General features: G+C 36.9%; 1 protein-coding gene across 2 annotated transcripts in view; it reads right to left on the bottom strand.

Annotated features, from left to right (window-relative positions):
* RRAS2 (RAS related 2) overlaps window positions 1–22,664 on the bottom strand; it is a 75,381-nt gene that overhangs the window by 14,493 nt on the left and 38,224 nt on the right. For both annotated transcript variants that reach the window (XM_079104249.1, XM_079104250.1), the window contains exon 2: window positions 356–443. In XM_079104249.1, coding sequence (XP_078960375.1) covers window positions 356–443 — 88 coding nt within the window. The remainder of the gene's footprint in view (window positions 1–355; window positions 444–22,664) is intronic.

Genomic DNA, 22,664 nt, shown 5'->3' with positions numbered 1-22,664 from the left:
AGATCAGTTCAATTACTGCTTTACTTTTCATTTATGGAGAAATATTTAAAATTGACCAATATGCAGACTCATCAACCAAAACTAGTGAAAAGGGCAGGTTTATATTCAAAATCATCTAATATTTCCATTATACTATTTAACCTAGCAAAATGCCAGAGGTAACTTTTTAAAAATAGAACAGATTAACTATTAAAACAAATAAGTTGGGCTGGGACTGTGGTAGAGTACTCGCCTAGCATGTGTGAGGCCCTGGGTTCAATACTCAGCACCACATAAAAATAAATAAATAAAATAAAAGTATTGTGTCCATCTACAACTAAAAAAAAAAAACAAAAAAATAAGTAAGTTTACTTACTATCTAGCCGGGCTGCTCTGTCATCTATCACACACTGCTTTGTGTAGGAATCTTCAATAGTTGGATCATAATCTGTTACAAAATAGGACTGTAAAAAAAAAAAAGAAAAAGAAAAAGAAAAAACTTATATCTCTGTTTATTAACTTTATAGAATTCCACTTAGTCCAGAACTGATTGAGATATTTTCATTGCATTAGGACTTATCCTACTATGTCAATTCCCTAATAAATGAGTCTCCTCAGAGCACCTTCCAAGTGAAGAAAAGGTACTAAATATCTTTAGACTGTCATATCAGAAAAACACAAAACTGCAAAGCGTCTACTGTATTTTTTCATAATTAAAGCTAAGAACTAGAACTCAAGTTTTAGAAAAATTAGGAAAACCCAATAAATTCTAATTCAGACCTATTCATATTTCATAAAAACAACAATCCTAAGGATAAAAATAGATGCAAAGAAATTATAACGAAGAGGCCTGGAACATTCCATCCCGCACCTTCTTTTTTCATTTTTATTCCCGTCAGCAGCTTTCAGTATTACACTATAGAAATATCATTTCAGGATTATTTCATCTGTAAGAATCTCAAACTTCATCTAATATTGTCATTTTTTAACTTAAATTATATTTGTTTATAAAGTCTCTGCAATTATTATCTTCTAAATCATCATCAAAAGAATGGGCACTAAGGATATCATAATTTTCTTTAAAAATGTTCTAAAAATAAAGCAATAATCTTAAGAAACTACTTCTCATTTCTTATTAGAAAGGCAGTACCTAGGATACTGACATACTCCTCTATCTCCTTAGCTCTCCTAGGGATCAACTTCCTCAGAGAAAGACAGCTGGGGTCCAGAGCCAAGTGTGTTCAGTCATTCTTTAGAAAAGGGTTCCTGCAGAAAGTCCTTGCTCTAGGAGCACAGAGTTCTTAGGTGATATGCCTCAACAAGGTGGCCTATGCTCAGAAAGCTATTCAAAAGTAAGTGCTCAGAAAGGAGTCAAGAAAACCCTGGTTTGGGGAGGATACTAGTCTGTCTGCTACAATGGTTTTACATATTAATTTTATTTTGGAAAGGTCTTTCTCACAATTTATTTTTGAGGAATAACCTTAACCACAGAATTCATTATCCATATTTCCTTCTTGATTTAAAATGTATGACTTACTAAAAAAAAAAAAAAAAAGTCTATAAAACAATCATTTACCACCAGCAGTAGCCATCTCCACTACCACCCCATGTGCATTTAAACTGAACAGGTATTAAAACAATCCTGAACTGAACTGTTGGAACTCATACCTCTTCAGAAGGTAAATACAACTGGCAATAATATTCTCTGTACTTACTACTCTAAACAATATCAAACTGTAATCATACACCAAAAAGTTGAATAAACACACTGTTTACACTTTCAAGATTAGTTTCCTGAGATATGTTTCTTTGCAACTAGCTGATACTTCTGGACACCCGTTCATCTTGTAAAACCTGAAATTCATGAGTTTCATGCCTGAAAGTACTATACCGCCCTTACCACTTTGGTTGAAAATATAATGAATAAACAAATATTAAATAAATTTTTACAAATGTGCAAGTCATGCATGATAGCTGGAATTCTTCAAATATGATGGCGTTTTATACTGTGATATTAAATTAAGGTATTAACATTCTGGGCACAGTGGCATATGCCAGCTACTCAGGAGGCTAAGGCAGGAGGGATTACAAGTTCAAGGTCAGTCTGAGCAACTTAGCAAGACCCCGCCTCAAAATAAAAATAAATTTTAAAAAGGGATGGTGATGTAGCTCAGTGGCAAAGTGCCCAAGTTCAATCCCAAGTATTTTGGGATGGCAGGGGGCGGGGCAGGGGGGGACTTAACATGTATCACTGGTTGACATGACTTTGAAGTCTATTAAAATAAATTGTTTTTCTTTATAGTGACTGTGGAAGTTTCACATTTCCTTTGAATGTCAGTTCTTTAATCACAATATATTACAAGACTTCTGAAACTCTGCTAACAGACATGTTGTTCCACAAACATTAATTTTTTTTCACATTAAGTTTTAAGATGAACTAAGTTGAGATTTCTAGATATTAGGTCCACATTTCATATTTACTTTATCTTATTTTCAAAATTTGCTTAAAGATCATCATCATCTTACTGTATGCAAATTTTAAAGAGCCATCCTCATTGAAAGATTCTTCTTAGGGAACTCACTCCGGAGTCTGTCAAAAAATCAAAAAACCCTTTTCAGGGTTGGACACATAGCTCAGTGGTAGAGCTCTTGTCGAGCATATGTGAGGCTCTGGGTTCAATCCCCAGTATGGGGCAGAGCACTTTTCTGACTAGGGGTGCATTTCAATGGTAGAGCACTTGCCTAGTGTACACAATGCCATGGGTTCAATTCCCAGAACCGCAAAAAAAAAAAAAAAAAAAAAAGAAAAAAACAATTACTTTCCCTCTCATAATTCATTAAGCAAGAGGTCAGAATATGCCTAAAATAAGCATTCATTGTACACATATAACAAATACAACCATCACTTCCCACCACAAAATGTAACATTTTTGTCACTTTAACTCAGGTACCAGATATTTGAGGCAGCAGACTACCAAAAAAAAGTAATTAGTCTCTGGTGATGATCAATCCTGAGTTTAATTCTATCTCTGCTACTTTCTAGCTGTGGATCTGAGGTTAACTGCTTTACCTCTCTACCTTTAGCATCTATAAAACAAGAATTACAAAAGCTTGTGGAGCAGATAAAATGAAATAATGCATATAAAGTACCAAGACATGCTGATGATTAATCAACATCAACAATCTAATAACTGCATTATTTTTCTCATGCAATTAGATATTTGAACTAGTGTTCTTAAATCTTATTCAAGTATAAAGACTTGCTCATTGCAGGAGCAGCTCCAACAATTCCAGTCCTACTTATACCACAGACCAACCATGTAACCTCTGGTACTTGGTATCTGAATGTTGTAAATTAAGATAAAATGTGCTCATCTGGGGTTCTTAAAATATTTTCTAGATCTGAGTAGTAATCACACAGGTATATACAAAAATAAAAGTCTATAAAGATTTATAGACTTATGTATATGAATTATAACTCTATATTATATAAATTACGTACCTTCTCATTTCTTACAGAATTCACTAGTTTCTTTACACAGTACACAAAGCCCTTCAGTGTGATCTGTGATATTCATCATTCAAAGCCTTATCTCCCACTTCTTGAAACCCTTCAACCCAGTTTTCTTGCTCTCTTGATTTCAGACATTTGTTGAAAATTACAATTCTAGCATGGTTGGAGCACCTACTATGTACTCTGTAAGAACAAGGTCCCTACTTTCATGGAGCCCACTGTTTTTTACACATTAACTGAGCTACTCTTAGGGACTGGGGAATTGGGGAGTATTAAAGATATAGGAAGGCCAAAGGACAAAATCAATATAAAGCACCTTGTTCAGAAGGCAGCAAACTTTAACAGGTTAATACTGCAGTGATGAATGGGAACTACGTGTACATTCACTTTAAACACAGAACCTCAGTAATATGCCAGAAAAGAAAACAGCCTCTTTCCTGAAGTTGAAAGTTACCAACCATAGTTGGGAAAGGCTATTATGTGGCAGAAGCAGTGGGTGGGGTAGGTACAGTATTGCACTGAGCTAGACAGTGGAGGTTCCGGCAGGGCAGGCAGGAAGAGAAGACCAAAGGGTTCAGAAGAACACACTGAAGGAGAAAGGAATGGGAATTGGAGGAAATCACCATGCTTCCCTGATAGCACATGGAAGTATGCAAGGAGAAGGATCCTAGTCAGAAGAAAGAATGCACTATCAAAGGGCAGGATGTCTCCCAGATCATAAGAACAGCAAATGAACTTCAGTTTCTTTAATTTAGGGTGGGAGAAATTATCCCATTCAGGCAGAGAAATGTATTTCCCCTGTTAAAATCCAATCATGAAAGGTCATAGAAAGCCCTTAATAGTACAATCGTATTATGATGCAATAAGAAGGAATATCATTACATAGCTCTAGATTGCACAAGCAGCCCTCTGGTTGGCCTCCTAAAAGAAATGCCAACTCCCTATATTCCTATTCGAACATGCTATATTAAGAAGAAAACGAAGGGGAAAGAGGAGGAAAGCAAATGAGTTTGCCCTTCCGCATTCAGTGGGCAGGAGTGAAACTCACTTTCTCCTGACACTAGCAGTGGAAAGTGTAGTTCCCAAGTACTGCCACAGGGCGGTGTCTGGTCTAGAACTGTGAATGGGAATTAACCAGAGTTTCTGGGAAACTGAATTCAGACCATAGGTTAAGTCTACTACCCTTGCATAGAATACAGGAGGCTAAATCTGAGTGACCACAAGAGTTGTAGACAAATGGGCATTTTTGAGCAAATAGGCATTCTCAGGATTCTTAGGTAACCTCAAAAAGAATAGAGTGTAGAAAGGGGAAGGAAAGGAAACATAAACGAGTGTGGGAAACCCTTGACAATTAATGAGTCTACATATGTACATGGGTGTATGTACACTGTTCTCTGAAATTTTCCATATGATAAATTTATTACTAAAATTAATTCTGAAACATTTATAGACCATAAGAGCTACAGAGAGTCAAATCAATAAAAGGATATAAGGGCAAGGCATGGTAGTGCACACCCTTAACATATACTAGGGTGGCTGAGGCAGGAAGATCACAAATTCAAGGCCAGCCTGGGCAATTTAGCAAAACCCTAAAAACCCTATTTTGTTTCAAAATAAAAATGAATTTTAGAAAGGGGGCTGGGATTGTGGCTCTGTGGTAGAATGGGTTCAATCCTCAGTACCACATATAAATAAATAAACAAGTAAAATAAAGGTTCATTGATAACTAAAAAAATTTTTTTTTAAATTTTTAAAAATTTAGAAAGGCCTGGGGATGTAGTTCAGTGGTACAGCGCCACTGGGTTCAATTCCAAGTACTGCAAAAACAGAAGAAAGGAGAGAAGGAATGCAAAAAAAAAAAAAAGAAAAAGAAGAAAAAAAGAAAAGAAAAAGGATAAGAGATATATGACCTAGAAGGCTGGGGATCTGGGGTTGGGGAGTAGGGGGGTTGTTTATTTTCCTTGTTCAGAGTATTCTCTGGGCTCTTTCTTCCCCTCTCCCTCTCCTTGTTATTATCTCCTCTCTTTCAATAACACATGTATCTTACTGTATTATTTTAGATTTTTATTGCCCCTTCTTCCCTCCATCCAACTAGAATATAAACTCCTTAAGAGCAAGAACTTTGTCAAAGAGGTAAAGTAACCTGCCTAGAGTTTCAACAACAAATCTCTGGCAGATCCAGTGATGATCTGAGCCCCTGCAGCTTTCCTACTAGGGCTCACTAGAGGAAGGGCCACTCACCTTCTTTCCTGCCTCCACTGCTCCCATAACAAGAGACAGTCACAGCAACGACAGTCACCAGGAATTGAGTACTTACCACACAGCAGGCAGTTTATAACACTTTATTACTGGACAAATGTACTTTCTCACTTAATTCCCACAATGACCCCTTCAACAGATATTCTTCTTTCTAAATAAGGCACTTTTTTATGTTACTTCTTCAAGGTTACCCAACTAATAAGAATTACAATTTAAATTCAGATCTGATCTTAAGCTCATATTCTAAGAATATATTCTTGTTATTTAATAAAATTTATAAAATTTCCAAATCTACTATTCCCTTGCTTGCCTATGAAAGGAATAAAAACACCATGAGGGGCTGGGGAGATAGCTCAGTCGGTAGAGCGCCTGCCTTGTAAGCACAAGGCCCTGGGTTCGATCCCCAGCACCCAAAAAAAAAAAAAAAAAAAAAACCCATGAAAAATAAGGAAAAAGAAAAGCAAGACTAACAAATTCACATTCTCGCCTTCTCCTTGCGCTCCTGCTCAGCTCATCAATTACAAACACACACACACACACTGTGAAACAATCTGAATGCAAAATCTTGTGATTCTCTATTCCCCCCATTATCACTTCTATTCATATAACATGTATGTTTTAGGTCTTGATAAAATAAACCAAAACATGAGTTTTCATAAGGACTTGCTTTCTCTGAACAGACACATTTATAAAGGTCTTTGTTTCAGGCAGCATGATGAGAAGAAAATACAAGGGGTTCTAGAGTCAGACCTGAAATTCAAATCCAGATGCCATCCTACTTGCTAGCTATTTGAATTCCTGTGCAAATTAAAACATCTCTAACCCCCCATTTCCTCAACAGGAAAACAAACAAAAACAAAAACGTGAGAACTGGGCTAGTTTAAGGGTAGACTATTCCAATGACCACTATAAATGTGGCAAAAGAAAGACAACAGAAAACAAAAACCTTCCTGAGAGCAAATAGAAAGAACCATTTCCCTTGGGGGTAGGGAGGGCAGCACACAGTTGCCCCTGGGGATTTTAAGGTTGCACATCGCCAGTTCCTACTCTCTATCTCCTTTTCCAGCTAGAAGGACTAGATGAGGTTACCCCATCCCTGTCCTACCTGTAACTCCAGTGTGTGGAACCACCTAGGGAGGCAGCAGAAAAGAATAGGAAGAGACTGAGCTGTGCAAGTCAGACAGACCAGGACAGAATTCTGCCACTTGTACTAGCTATGGGTAACTGGAGTAGCTCACTTAACCTGTCTAAACTGCCATTTTCCTGCCTATGAGATGAAGTAATACCAACTCTAGAGGATTACTGTGAAAAGTAAAAATACATACAAAGCATAGTATAGGACACATAGATGACATTAACAAATTTTGGTAAATAAAGCCCAAGTCACATCTTGCTTTCTTTGCAATGCCTTCAATACTCCAACCAGAAAACTATCTCAATATATTCTCACCTTAATATTCTGTTACCTTAGGTTGGGGAGTATAGGTCATTACATTATATGTGTATATATAATGTGTACATATGAATATATAAATAAGTGATAAATGCATAAATATCAAACTGAGCTCAAAAGAGATCAAAATAGGGCATAAAATTTTCATTCCAAGTCCCTCTATGGGCAAGTTTTTCCTTGATCCTGAATAAAACCAAAGACAGTCTCAATTTTTTTTTCCAGTCATTCTCTGATTATAAAATCTCTTTCAAATCACTTTCAGTCTTAAGAACATTATAATTTCAATAATCAAGATGTCTAGCACAGTGTCTTAATTACATTACTCAATACTCATCTAAATTTAAGTTAATTTAAAACTTCTCCCCCTTTCTAGGTTGTCTGAGAAGTTTCCAACTAGGCTGGAGGTGGAGAAGGGTCATCTTCCCTCCGTCTCCCCTCTTATTCTGCGTGCCCTCTGTCCCCACAAAGGCTGTCCCTGGTTCTTTCAGGGTGGGAGCTGAAGGAGTGGTGAGGGATGAAGTGGGGAGGTAGGGGCCAGTCAGAAGGCCACACCAATTAAGTGTGATAGTCAGGTTTTCTTGTGAGAGCCCATAGGTTTCCTGAGACAGTGCCCAAAGTGAGGCCTTTGACAAAATTCTTAGGCCTTGAATGAAACCTGGCCATTTACAACTCCAACCCTGAATCTCTGGGGTTTTCATGGATCCTTCCCTCCTGACTTATGTCACCTTTTAAGTGGTCACGTACAGTGTCCCTTTCGAAAGTCTTTTAGCTGATTTCACTCAGGAAAACACTACCATCTTCCCAAGTGCAGGCAGCTAACTTAACTATACAGAGCCTCTTCCTTTCCCTAAACTTATTGCCTCAGGGCTACTAAGCCATAGATTTACATACTAATCTTTATGCCTCCGTTCCCAAACTCCAGAGGATACTTCTCAAGTTCTTGGACTGATTCTGTTAAGAGTCTTGCCCACCATTTGGCCTAAATGAAAGGAGTTTAAGAGAAATACCCCTCAGCTCTCTACTACATGTACAGGCAAAAAAAGAACAAAGAATATATCAAATACTAACAGTTCTCCAAAAACATCCTTGTCAAACCCTTTAGCTTTGAATACTTAAACTCCCTAAAAGTGTGAGCTAAGTGTACAAAACCAATTCAGGGCTACTCTCTATGCAAATCCTTGGAATACAAGGGTAACTGGCCTTCTGTTTTGGGGACTTCAATAAAACTAAAACAGATCATGGTTTCAATAAAAATCCTGTCACATATGTCCCAGGACACACTGAACTAGATTTGATGTGCCCCAGGCATGGCTCATGCTTTTTAAAACTTTCTTGGAGTCAAGTACTGTGCTACCCTGCCATATTTAGAATCTCAAAGTACTGACCGATGGGAAATGAATAACTATGAAGATTATAATGCAGAGTTAACAATTAGCTTCCTGGAGTTGGGGTTGTGGCTCAGTGGTAGAGCACTTCCCTAACATGTGTGCGGCACTGGGTTTGATCCTCAGCAACACAGAAAAATTTTTAATAGAGGTATCATGTCCATCTATAATTAATTAGTTTCCCTGAGCACAATAAGGATCTGGTTAGCTATCAGCAGTCTCTATTTTCTAAAACAGGAGCAGTGCAAATTCCTCTGGTAACACTAGAGAAGACCACAGTAACTTCAGGCAGCTGTGAGCCAGAGTGGAGTTCTTCCTTGTGTCACTTTTTAACAGCAGCTGTCAAGTCACAGAGAACCTTTGTTTCCAACAACACCCTCCCTAATTTTTATGTCAAATGTTTCCAATATGCTTAACTCAAATGTATATTTTTTTCCTAGATGAAATTAGTGTTTCATTTAATCTAACATGTATAATCACAGATATCTCCATAATTTATACCCTGGAACTCTACTGCAGGATTATAGAAGCTACACTAAATCCAGTATCCATCTAGCTTGTTTTTAACAAAATTTAGTCAGTCAACATATCTAATTGTCTCAGACTGCCTAAAGCAACCATGTGCCCTTCCCTGGACTTCTGTGCAACTTCAGCTATCATGTACACACCTCATGGTACAGTCTATGAATGCAAATGAATGGACCTGGTATGCCACCAGCAAAAACGCAATACAAAGTCAATTTACAAACTATTCTATTATAAACGCTTATTTCTAAGTCAGTTATTTGGTTCTCTTTTCTCCAGGGAAATTTTTTTCTAAATTATAGGTATGTGTCCATAGCCTGGACCATAAAAGCTACCATTGAAATATGGTCCTGAACCAGTAATAGGCCCACTTTCTAACCTCTGAAGCAGATACATCTGGTCCAAGAAGAAAATGGGAAAAGAATTTTTTTTTTTCCAGAGTGAGCCCAAAGCAAGACTTCTAAAGAGGAAAACCTTGCTCTGCGCACCCCTTATATATCCAGCCTCCTCAATCTTCTTAAGTTCTTACTACCACTGTCCCCTGGATTTAGACTCCTTGTAAAAACTTTGATACAAAACACCTCACACACACCTACCTCTCTTCCCACTATTCCTTCCACTCCCAGTTTAAAACTAAATTTCCAGGAACTAGATGAAATATCAGTCTAAATGGAGTACAATGTACTAGTAGTAAAGGAGAGAGAGAAGTCAAGGAGAAAGAAAAGCAGGGAGGGGAGAAGTGGAGGGAGAAGAGAAGGTGGCACAGTAGCAGCAGCAAAATTCTAAACCAAAATGAATCTTCAATAACATTTATGAACAGGCCAGAAAGAAAAAGCTTCAGAAAGGAAAATTACTTGGGGGTAAATAACCATGCCATGGTGTCAACTCCCTAAAGGAATTTTTACTTAGTCTTAACTGCTTTATTCTTCCAAACTCATGAGCTTTCAAGGGAAGAAGAAAAGGGGAAGAAGAAAAGATAAAGAAGGCTTTCCTCCTTTTTTTCCTCCCCCTCCCTCTACACACAACTACAACTTATAAAACGATCCTCCTGAGTGAATAAGACTACACAAAAATTTATAGTTCTTAATGCCAGTGGATTTTGACCACTGTCAACGAGAGGAAAAGGGGCCAGGAGGAATACATACAGTCACTATTCTTAGACATAAATTATTTATAGGTAAGACAAGTTTAACTTACTGCCTTCCATCCTTTTTCCATCCTATGTATTCATCCTTTAGAGTTGACATAATATTTAGAAGCCACTGAGCAATCACAAGCCAGTGGCCCGTTTCAAACAGCCTGATAAATTTATTTCCTTTTAACCATTAAACATGGGTTGCTTGCATGTCTACGTTCACTCCAATTATTGTATTCTTTTTTCAGGAGACAATATATAAAACCTAAATGAAGTTTTAAGGATAAGAATTAACATTTTTTTAAAAGAACAGGGATGATCACACTGGAAGAAGTAATTTTAAAACAACGGAAAGGGATCTAAACTAGATGGTATTACATAGACATTAACAAATACTTCTCACCATTCCCATAGGAGGTTGGAGCAAATTGCATTACTGTCTTTCACACCAAGGCCTGTCTTTGCCTTTCTGTTCTTGCCTTGGCAGAACTTCGCCTTTCTAGGGAATCCATCCCATCCTTTCGATTCCTATAGCTACTGCCTTAATTAAGTTAGCCTTCCTTAACTTCACCTCATGTGGACCAAGAATGACTAAACAGAATAATGCTGACCTCTGTGGCACACTTTAATGGACAAGACAGTGCCTGATCTCTAGGAGTACACAAAACTATCCAGGTTTAGCCTGGCCCTCAGAACCCACCTTTCCCTACCAATATCCTTCCACAATGGGGCCCCTAGGTCCTGGTCCTCTCTGCAGGTTCAACCACACTATAGGCCTCAAGGCCAGCAGAGATTTGAAGGAAGAAACATTGTTAGCTTTGATATTCATCTGACACTGACAGAATACTGTAATGGGGAAATTGCTTTTATTTTACTTCCAAACCTCAATATCACCAAGTTTCCTCCCTCTTCTGACTTTCCCAATCTACATGCTTCTAGCCCCAGAGCATGATCTCTTATCGCTGGGCTCTCTTTTGCTCTGAAATCTTTTCTTATATTGAAATCTCCTAAGTAATCCATGCCCTTCCTAGAATCAGGGTCTTATTTTTTTCTTTATTTTGTTTTTTTCTCATTTTTAAGAGCATTACTGGGATATAATTCACATACTTTATAAATTCATTGAATGCATACTAATGGTTTTTAGTCATCCACAGGTTGTACAATCACCACTAACTCCAGAACATTTTTACCACCCCAAAAAGTAATCCCATGCCCATTAGCAAGTCATTCCCAATTTCCCCCAACCCTTGCCAGCCACACAGCCACTAAACCACTAATCTACCTTCTGACTCTACAGGTTTGCCTATTCTAGACGTTTCATCTAAATGGAATGATACTATACATGGTCTTCTGTGTCTGGCATCTTTGACCTCACATTTTCATGTCATGTTCACAGCATGGTATCAGGACTTCATTCCTCATTCCTTTTTATGGTATGCCACTGTATGGATAAACCATGCTCTATCCGTTGGGTTGTTTCCACATATTGGCTATTTTGAACAATGCTACTATGAATAATCATGTATAAGTTTTTGTGTGGACACATATTTTCATTTTTTGGGGTATATGTAACTAGTAGCAGGATTGCTAAGTCATATGGGAACTTTATATTTAACCTTCTCAGGACCTATCATTGTTTTCCAACATAGCTGTACCATTTTACATTTACACTGGCAATATGCGAGGAGGCCAATTTCCCAATATCCTCACCCACACCTGTTATTAAACATTGTCTTTGTGATTACAGTCATCCTAGTAAGTATGCAAATGGTATCGCTTTGTAATTTTGATTTGCAATAGACACTGAGCACCTTTTGGTGTGCTTATTGGCCATTTGGACATCTTTGCAGAAATGTCAATTCAAATTTTTGCCCATTTTTAAACTGGGTTGTCTTCTTATTGTTGAATGTAAGAGTATTTTATATGCCCTAATACAAACCCTTTATCAGGTGTATGATTTATACTCATTTTATCCCAGAGTCACATTCTTATAGTCTTCCTGCCATAAATAAGTACACAGTTCTTAAATTTCAACCTCAGGCTGAAGTCCTGTTACCAAACAACAATTTTTCATAATTACAACTTCCATATACCCAGACTCTAGGGAACTACTTGCTCCTGTGCTCCACAAACTAGTTCCACTATCCTCCCACAGATTCTAGTAGGATAGCTGCTATAGCTGCTGATCTAGAATGAAGCTTCCATTGCTACAGCCACCCTCCTGACATCTCATTCACACACACCCCAGCAGTCTTCATCACACTACACTTCCTCTCCCTACATCATGCCCCAGCACAACTCACTTATCCCAGTATCTGAATTCACCATATTTCATCAAATCTGAAATGCCAATCATAAGATTTCATTTTATGTGCCAAGAAAAAAAAGAATGCTACCAATGACATAAGTCTTAGAATCAATGAAAAACGGTAGTTCTAGACAACAGCTCTGGAAGTTTGATTATAATTAACCCCATTTTACATATAAGACCATTGAGACTCAGCAGTTAGGGAACCTGACAAAAGTCAGCAAGTTGGTAAAAGAGGGATCCAAATCAGGACTCACTCTGAAGAAATACTCCTTTCATTATACCTTCTTTTAACTTGTCATATGAACATCAAAGTTTATAGCCTGCACAGGTTTAAAAAATCCTAACCAGGCACCACTGTCTGCAGATATAGTCCCAAATACTCAAGAGGCAAAGGCAGGAGGGCTGCTTGAGTACAAGGATTCACGTCCAGCCTGGGCAGTCTCCAAAACTTAAAAAACAAAAAAACAAAACAAAACCAGTTTCATCCAAAGTGAAAACAGGCCAGTCCTATGTTAAAAATAAAGTGTGTTAACTTAAAAAAAAAAAAAAAAAAAAACTCTTTGATCCAGTAATTTCACTTCTAGAAATTTATCCTACCATTAGATCTGCACATTAAAAAAAAAAAAAAAAAAAAAAAAAAAAAGCAAGGCCAATTGTTATTGAATCATCTTTAATTTAAAAGACTGGAAACACCATAAAATGTCCCTCAGCAGACAACTGGTTAAATTATTTTAAAAAAAAAAGTTCATTCAATATGAATATGCTCATAAAAGGAATGACTTCACGTACTAACACTGAGTAATCTACAAGATATACTATTAAATACACACAATTTATGTATTTGCTTTATATGCATAAAATATCTTTGTAAAGGTATGAGAAACTTCCATTACATGTTGAAAGAAGTGAGTTGCTGTGAGACATGGGTGGGAGGGAAAAAAATTTTTATAGCTTTTGAAATCTGAAACGTGAATAAAAAATGGAATATAATTAAAAAAAAAAAAAAAAAAAAGAAAGAAACACAATGGTTTTGAAAGACCCAAAGAGATTGAATATAAACTCTTTGGTAACAAAATCTAGGCTCGAGTCTAGGCTCTGGAAGAGAAAACCTGTTTCTTGGCATTAATAAGAATTCTTATAGCTAAATTCTTAGCTATAAATAAGGAATTTGCTATTTATGATCTCTTAAGACTCTTTGTAGCTCTATAATTTTATTAAGACATATATAGCTCATTCAAAATATCAAAATATATGCAGGTACTAGAGAATTTCTTTGATTTTGTGAAACACAGAAAAAATATGGGGATTTAAGTAAAAAAGGCTTGCTCACAGACATAGCCCTGTTACTTTCTAACTGTAGAGTTTGCAACAAATCATTCATCACTGCCATCAATGTTAACTGCTTGCAAAGTTGACATATCTGTTTTCAAAAATTTGTTGTAAGAAGTGATATAAGATGTGAAAATTTGCTGTAAACTTTACAGCACCATATAAAATGTAAATTATTACATATAGACTACATCTTTGGGTTGCATGAAATAAGTCTAGGAAAGGGCATGAACTTGAGTCAATCAGCCTCGATATCCCACTTAATGGCAAATCTCTTTAAATTTCAATTTCCTCCCAAATAAGATGGACATGATTATTATTCGAAATGGCTAATATGAAGATGAAATGATATTGCAAAGTACTCAGTACCTGCTTAGCCTAAAATGGGCATTTAAAAATTGATTTTCTTCCTTTCCAAACTTAGAAATAATAGGCTGCCTCAAAAGCAGGTAGGTGAACAATTCACTTCTAGTTGTCACTTTTGCTCCCCCAGAGTCTAAGCTGTTACTTTTTCATCCCCACCCCCCTGACTCCCAATCCACTACCACCTACCAATATACTGGAACTCCAATTTCATTTCTTTTTTTCTTTTTTTTTTTTTTTTCCCTGTACCAGGGATTGAACCCAGGGACGCTTAACCACTGAACCACATCCCCAGCCCTTTTTTCATTTTTGAGACAGTGTCTCACTAAGTTGCTGAGGCTGGCTTTGAATTTGTAATTCTCCTGCCACAGCCTTCCTAGTCACTGGGATTACAGGTGTGTGCCACTGTGCCTGGCCCCAATTTCATTGCATATCTCTTCCAAAACAAAATAGTTTGTAAAAGTAAAACTAGAAGTAAAGGGGAATGATCTTCACAGCCCACATTCTACTAAACCATAAAACTTTCACCTGAATCTTCTTTAGGTTCACTTACCGGCCCACTCAATCTAGTGTCAAGTACTGTCAGCAGCTGAGAATCAAATCCCAGGCACTCACAAAGTTTAGTTTCTTAGAAGACTGATCATCACCAAGTAAACCAACACTAACATATCAGAGGTGATGTGAACTCTGAAGAAAAATGAGGGGGACTGGCAATAATAAGAACTAGAGGGGAGGTTGTAATATTGCATAGTACTGTCAGAGAATTCTTCTGACAATGTGACATTTGAGGAGGAAATCCTAGACCAAGTGAGGAAGTAAGCCAGGCTGCTCTTGAGGGGAAAACAATTCCAGGCAGAGGGATTATTACATTAAAGGTGAGAGTACGTGTAACATGTAAAGGAACAGCAGGGCAGTGGGTTACAACAGAACAAACAGTATGGAGAGCAGTAACTAAGTTCATAAAGTTAACAGGGAGGCAGGCATAGATTTGTAGGGCACAGTGAGGACACTATATTTTTTTTCTATGCAAAATGAATGAAAACAACTAGAGAGTTTGAGGCAGGACTAAAACATATGTTGCCATTCATATTAAAAGTAACATTGAACTGGGTAGACATAGCTCACTTCATAGAGTGCTTGCCTCACAAGCTCAAGGCCCTGGGTTCAAACAAAAAAAAAAAGTAACATTGGCTGCTGTTCGCTAGATTATGGGGGGTGGTCAAGGATGAACACAAGTACTGGAGAGGTTATTAAAATAAAACGAGGAGAAAAAGACTGCCTAAAGAAGTAGAGGCGAAAACTGGCCAGATCTGTGTGTATTTCCAAAAAAGTCAATAGGATTTTGTTGATGAACTGGATGTGGATACAGGGTCTGTCAGAAAGGACTCAAAGATGAGGCAAAACTTGAAATGTTTTGCCTAATTAACTGCAAAAATGGTGGTAACATTTGTTGGCATTGGTAGGAAGGAGCTGCAAAGAATGGAGAAAAGAACAAAGAGGGTTTTGTACATATTCTGTTAACATATGTCATTAGCTACCTAGCGAAGAAATGAGTCTGGGATTCATTGAAAAGGTAGGGCTGAAGACAAATTTGGGAATCAGCAGCAGGTAAATGGTCAAGATCAAAGAGAGCTGAGGACTAAGACTTGTTGCATTCCAGTATTGAGGTGTCAGGACAACAAGGAGCATCCAGGCAAGGAAACTAAGAAGGGACAGTGAAAATAGTAGGAAGAGAACAAAAAACATGGTAGCCACGAGGCCAAAAAGAAAGAATTTCAAGCAGGGAAAGAGAGAGATCAACAATAACAGCAAACACTTTTATGACGTTAGCTATATACCAGGCACTATTCTATTTCTACTGTACAGACAAGGAAACTAAAAAACAAAGAGATTAAATAGTGTGACCATACAACTTATTTCTAAACTGGGACTGAAAGTGGATACTAATAACATCAGGACAACAAACATTAAACAGGACTGTTCCAGGCAAAAATGATTCCTTTAAGGTTAAGTACCTGCTTAAACATGGAAGGAATTCTTCCTAACTTCTTATTCAGTGTTCTAATCTTACCCTACACTAACTGCTGCTTTCCTTCCCACACTTTTTATTTAATGGCAAGAAGGGTTCAGATACTTCCTTTCCAAAAAGGGATTAGCCAAGAACCATCACATAGATGCAATCAGAAGTCTGGATATTTACATTGCTTTTGGTATTTTTTTCAAGATTTTTATGGCAAGAGTTTCACTGATTTAAAGACATTTTAAATGTATTTAGGAAAATGTAAATCAGTTATACTTGAAAATTATTTCAGTAATACATTTTAAAATATGCTTAACTACTTCACAGAAGCATAGCTAGGAATAAAGGCAATTAACATTATAAACTACCAAAGATAAACACAAGTAAGATCTGTCCTGGCAGCTCTGTAATCATGAAAAACTGTTAATAACTCACATGTCCCTAACAGGACACTGGCTATGGCATATTCATCACAGGCTAGTAAACAGCCATTAAAAGGAATGAGGTAAGTTTCCATGCATGGATTTTAAGAGTGCCCATGACATACAAAGTTCATTCATTGAACAGATTATTTGTGGAGTGCTTGCTACTTAGTAGGTAGGATATAGTTTCCTAAGTAAGAATAAAACTGACCTAGTTCTACCACTTGTGGCAGTAACATTTTAATAGAGACTATTTATGTAAGCAAGCGGAATAAAGACCATTTTTAAAAAATATATGCCACAAAACACCAAAACTAATGTACACAGAGAACAGATAAGGGAAAGGGGCTTGTACACTGTCAAACGGTATAACTATGGGTTCAAAGCACAACTAAACTTTAAAAACAACCTTGCTATTATTTCATTTTCCTAAAAAGAATTAAATTTCTCATGCCTTCATTTCAAAATGGAAGAGCAGAGAGCATGCTCTCACCAGTTTTCCTCTAAACCACCTGCCTGGAGGCCAGGCCAAGGATTCTAAGAAAGTGGCTGTCTATTGACACCAAGGACAACCCCTTCTTCTTTCTGTTTAACCTCATACATCCACCCAGCAATTCGTAGTAGTTTTTACAAACTCTCTTTTTATGGCACACATATTTAAATCAGTCTAGATCACTAGATAGATTTAAAATCTTTAAAGTGAAGAAAACCATGACTTATATTAGAAGGAACCATATACACATTCATCTTAAAAAACAGGTTTAAAAAAGTTAAAAGCTAAATGGCACATGTTCATAGAATTTAAGACTCTGCTCACACCATTTAAAATAACAAATTATAATTTGTCTATATGTATTCCACCTAATCTCATAGTAAAAGAATGCCACATCAATTGGAAACCACATGAAGAAAAAGTAAGTATGCACCTAAACATTTTTATGCATATAATATAGGTTGGTTTACAATTATTACATTTAGTAAAAGTACTTTCAAATGCTTATTAGCAAATCCAGGAAGAGGCTTATTCATGGTAGTGAGATTAACTAGTGCTACCCAAAAAAATAATACAATTCCTAATCTCTGGAATGTGTGAATAAGACCTTATTTGGAAATAGGGACTCTGCAAATGAAATAAGTTAAGGAACTCAAAGCGAGATCATTCTGGACCTAAATCAAATGACTGTCCTAAGAGAAAGGAGAAGGAGATCTGAGGTACACAAAGAAAAAGACCAACAGGGGAAGGCCAAGTGAAGACAAAGACAGAAATTAGAATAAACTCCTACAACCAAAAATACCAAGGACTGTGGACAACTTTGAGAAGTTAGGAGAGAGGAATAGAAATGACTCTCCAAATCTTCAGAATGAACCAATCCTGTTAACAAATGGATTTTGGAGTTTTGGCCTCCAGAACTATAGTTGTTATAACAGAACAAATTTCCTTTGTTTAACCCATCAAGGTTGTGACAATTTGTTACAGCAGTCCTAGGAAACTAATACAGTCATCTACAAAACTTGGCTGCTTTTTTTTTTTTTTTTTTTTTTTGGGGGGGGGGGGGTACCAGAATTGAACCCAGGGCGCTTTACCGCTGAGCCACATCTCCAACCCTTTTTTATATTTGATTTAGAGATAGGGTCTCACTGAGTTGCTTAGGGCCTCCCTAAATAGCTGAGGCCGGCTTTGAACTTGCAATCCCATGGCTCAGCCTCCCAAACTACTGGGATTACAGGCAAGTGCCACCACGCCCAACATGGCTGCCAAATTTTTAAAGCCATTTCTAAACCCAAGATTAATACGTAATGAAAATATTTTTTTCCTTTCACAAGCTATCAGAACTCAAATACAGAGCTGTTTTCACGGTATGTGCATTCCAATTTATTGCACTAATATATACATAGACCAATGAAATAACTTTTCTTTCCCTGAACTAGAGACTTAGTCAACAAAAACACAAGAGGCAACAATATAAATGGAACTGAATGATCATAAGGTCCTAGTACTTTTAGGAAGTAGTCAAAATAATCATGTTTCAAAATAAAATACATCTGAAGACTAATCACTAAAAAAATAATCCTAGCTATTAGGGAGGCTAAGGCAGAAGAAGCAGTTTAGCGCGCATTCATTCTCTCTCCCCCCGCCCCCCCCCCCCATCAGGAATTGAACCCAGGGGCACTATACCACTGAGCAAAATCCCCAGTCCTTTTTACTTTTTATTTTGAGACAGGGTCTCTCCAAGTTGCAAAGGATCTAGCCAAGCTGCTGATGCTGGCTTTGAACTTGTTATCCTCCTGCCTCAGTCTCCAGAGTCTCTGGAACTACAGGCATGTATAACCATACCCAGCTATTATTTTTAAAGTACTATATTCTCGCTATAGAAAAACTAAAAAATTCTAAGAAAAAATTGTAAAGTTCACCTTTAGAACCGAAGTCCATTTGGGCATTTTCTCAACTTAAAATGTGAAACTAGACATCTGTTTTCTACTTTGGGAGCTGAATAACCCTTTCTTAAATTTTTCAAAAAATGTTCATCATTGAAGATCTTTGTTTACAATCAAGTTCATATGGCAGTTATACAACTATGAAATTCAGAGTTTACAATGGAAATTCTGACCTAATTTTAACATAAGCTTTATAATTGAAACACACAAATGGGTACTATAAGGAGAGATTTATTGTCATGGGGGTTTCCAACAAGGTGCTTTCCCTTGATCATTTTGGGTCCTGAACTGTTCTGGTCTCTAATCATAATTTACATATCAACTAAGTCCTCAATTTAGAAATAATATACGCAAAAACAAGTGCAGAAAAGCAAAAGTTCACAATATTAACATTTTTTTCAAGAATGTTTGGCTAATGATCATTCACATTTCCCTTTCATTACATTTTTTTCAAAAACAATTGTCAATTAAAAGTAGATAAAGAGAACCATCTAAGAGCTGCCACGCAATATAAAGGCTAAAACACTGAGGAAGAGGGAAGTTTGATAATTTCAACCAAATCACTGAATTCATTTTAAAAGTATTTTTCTAAAAGCAAAAGTTTTGCCTGGTATGGTAGTGCATGCCTGTAATCCCAGCTATGCAGGAGGCTGAGGCATGAGGATTGTGAGTTCAAAGGCACTCTTAACAATATAGCAAGACCCTGTCTCAAAGTTAAAAAATTGAAACAGCTGAGGGTGTGGCTCAGTGGTTATGCGCCCCTGGGTTCAATCACACACAAAAAAAGTTTCACTAATTGCAGGTAAATTTTTAAAGTAAAGTTCTATCATTTAAGTATGCATATTTAAAAATACACAGTAACCCCACTCCTTAAGTACGGACAGCAAATAATGATGTCCTCCTAAAGAATGTGGAAAAGAGGAGGCAGGGGTTGGAGAGTGACTTTAGAGACACATTACTTCATTCAAGGATTAGAGTCAATCTCAATAGTCATAAATCATATTGATGGTATACCCTAGACATGAAGTGATGAAAATGGTACTTTAACTTTGGGTTCTTACTCTCAAAACACCTTCAGATTAGCCAGGCATGGCGGCACATACCCATTATCCCAGGTACTCAGCAGACTGAGGCAGGAGGACTGCAAATTCAAGACCAGCCTGTACAACATAGCAAGACCTTCTCCAGAAATTTAAAAACAGACAGACATGTACTTCAGTGGGTGAGCACTTGCCTTGTATGCACGATTCAATCCCCAGTATTCATGTACACACACCAAAAAATAAAATAAAATAAAAAAAACCTAACCCTAGCCCAGTCATGAGAAAAAACATAAGAAACATTCCAACAGAGGGGCATTTCACAAAATACTTAATGAGGACTCCTCAAAACAGAGTCATCAAAAACAAGGTCAGTCAGTCAAAAGAAGCCTAAAAAGACATAACAAATACAATGTAGTATCCTAGTGGAATCCTGGAACAGAAAAAGGGCATCAGATTATAAACTATGGAAATTTGAATAGTTAATTATAATGTATCAGTATTGGTTCATTCTTTCTAGAAAATGTACTATACAATATAAAATACTAATAAACTGAGTGTCAGATATGCAAACTATTATCTTCTCAATTTTTCTGAAATCTAAAACTCTTCTTTTGAAAATTCAGTTTATTTTTTTAAAAATAACACAGTAAATTCAAGCTACTTAGGGAGGCTGAAGCAGGAGGATCACAAGTTCAAAGCCACCTCAGCAATTTAGCAAGACCTAGTCTCAAAATACAAAGTGAAAACAAAAGGCAAGGCTGGGAAATGGCTCAATGGTAGAATGCCCTGGGTTCACTCCCCAGTACCATTTTAAAAAAAACAAAAAAGCACTCAATAGTTATTTCTAAAAAATACTTAAGACCTTTTTAGTCACTTACATGTTAGAAATTAATTGAAGGAAAACAACTAGATCCACTAAGCAGTTTCTTTCAGTACTAAGATTAAATCTAGGTTTGGGGATACCCAGAGGCAAGATAAAGGGAGACCAGACTGACTCCACCTTTTCAAGCAAACATTTAATTTACTGTAATAAGAGAACCCAAAGTCTTATGAAGCACAGAGCTATTTATATTGGTAATTTAAAACTAACAAAAATTCTGAAAAAAAAAATTATTCTAAATGATATTCTTCTAAAACAGAAAGAACAATCCAAAGCACTAGATAAAAACCCAAGCAGGAAGTCTGGCCCTTCTTCCAATAACACCAATTAAAATGTATGTCTCTGAACACAGTCACTCTATTCCCTCATTTACATACTGCAAAGGTGACAGCTAAACAGTGCAGTAAAGGATACTCAAAAATAATAGCATATGATAAATGACAAAATACTAAATTCTTACTCTTTCACTTCACTGGCATCTGCTAAAACCAATACCTTGTTGATGAGATATGCATCAGTACAAATCAGTCAAAAGAGAAAGGGGCACAACAGAAATGGCATTTAACTACTATCACAGCATTTATCAGGTTCTCCTTTTCAACATCTCCACCTACAAGTGTTCCAATGAAACTCACACTTCAACTAACACTTATCCAGATGAACCTAAAATTGCTACACTATAATTCATCAAAAAGCAAGTCTCTAAAGTATACACTGTAATCCCAGCTATTCAAGAGGCAGGAGAATCACAAGTTTCAGGCCAGCATCAGAAAATCAGTGAAATCATTTCCAAATAAATCAAAAGGGCTGGGGATATAGCTTGATGGTAGACTGTCCCTGGGTTCAATCCTCAGTACTGTAAGTAAATAAACCAGACTCTAAATTCAAATCAAACACTGGAGATTACAAAAATTAGTATCAATACCTGCCCTCAAGAAGTCTATACAAAGGCCTGCAGTAAGTAAGACAGAAAAACTGTATCATTTTTTGACTTTTAAAATGCCATCAATAAGGGCCAGGTGCAGTAGTGCACACCTGTAATCCCAGAAGTTCAGGAGGCTGAAGCAGGAGGATCCCAAGTTTGAAGCCAGCCTCATCAATTCATTGAGACCCTGTCTGGAGATGTGACTAAGTGACCCTGAGTTCAATCCCTGGAACATTAAAAAAAAAAAAAAAAAAAAAAAAGGAAAGGAAAGGAAAGGAAGAAAGAAAGAAAGGAAGAAAGAAAACCATCAATAAATACATACCTTAGGATGGAAGAGGTATGGTTTTTTTAATTTAGTTGGGGTGGGGGAGGGGTATTTGATGTTTTACTGTACTTTGTTTTGTTTTGTTGCAGTACTGGGGTTTGAAGCCAGGGTGTTTGTGTTTTTGTTTTTTTTTTACCATGGTGTTGCACTCCCAGCCCTTTTTATTTTTTATTTTGAGACAAGGTCTCACTAAGTTTCTGGGACTGGTCTTGAACATGACATTCTCCTGCCTTAGCCTCCCAAGTAGCTGGGATTATAGGCATACACCAGGCCAGGCTTAATTTCTGTGTTAAGTATTACAATAGGTTTAAGGTAATATCCTATGCAAGCATAGATATGAATGTGCTACCATGTGACATC

Source organism: Sciurus vulgaris, assembly GCF_902686455.1.
Source record: "Sciurus vulgaris genome assembly, chromosome: 11".
Lineage (NCBI taxonomy): Eukaryota > Metazoa > Chordata > Mammalia > Rodentia > Sciuridae > Sciurus > Sciurus vulgaris.
Note: the sequence above shows the minus strand (reverse complement) of the source record. Positions and strands in the feature narration are given on the sequence as shown.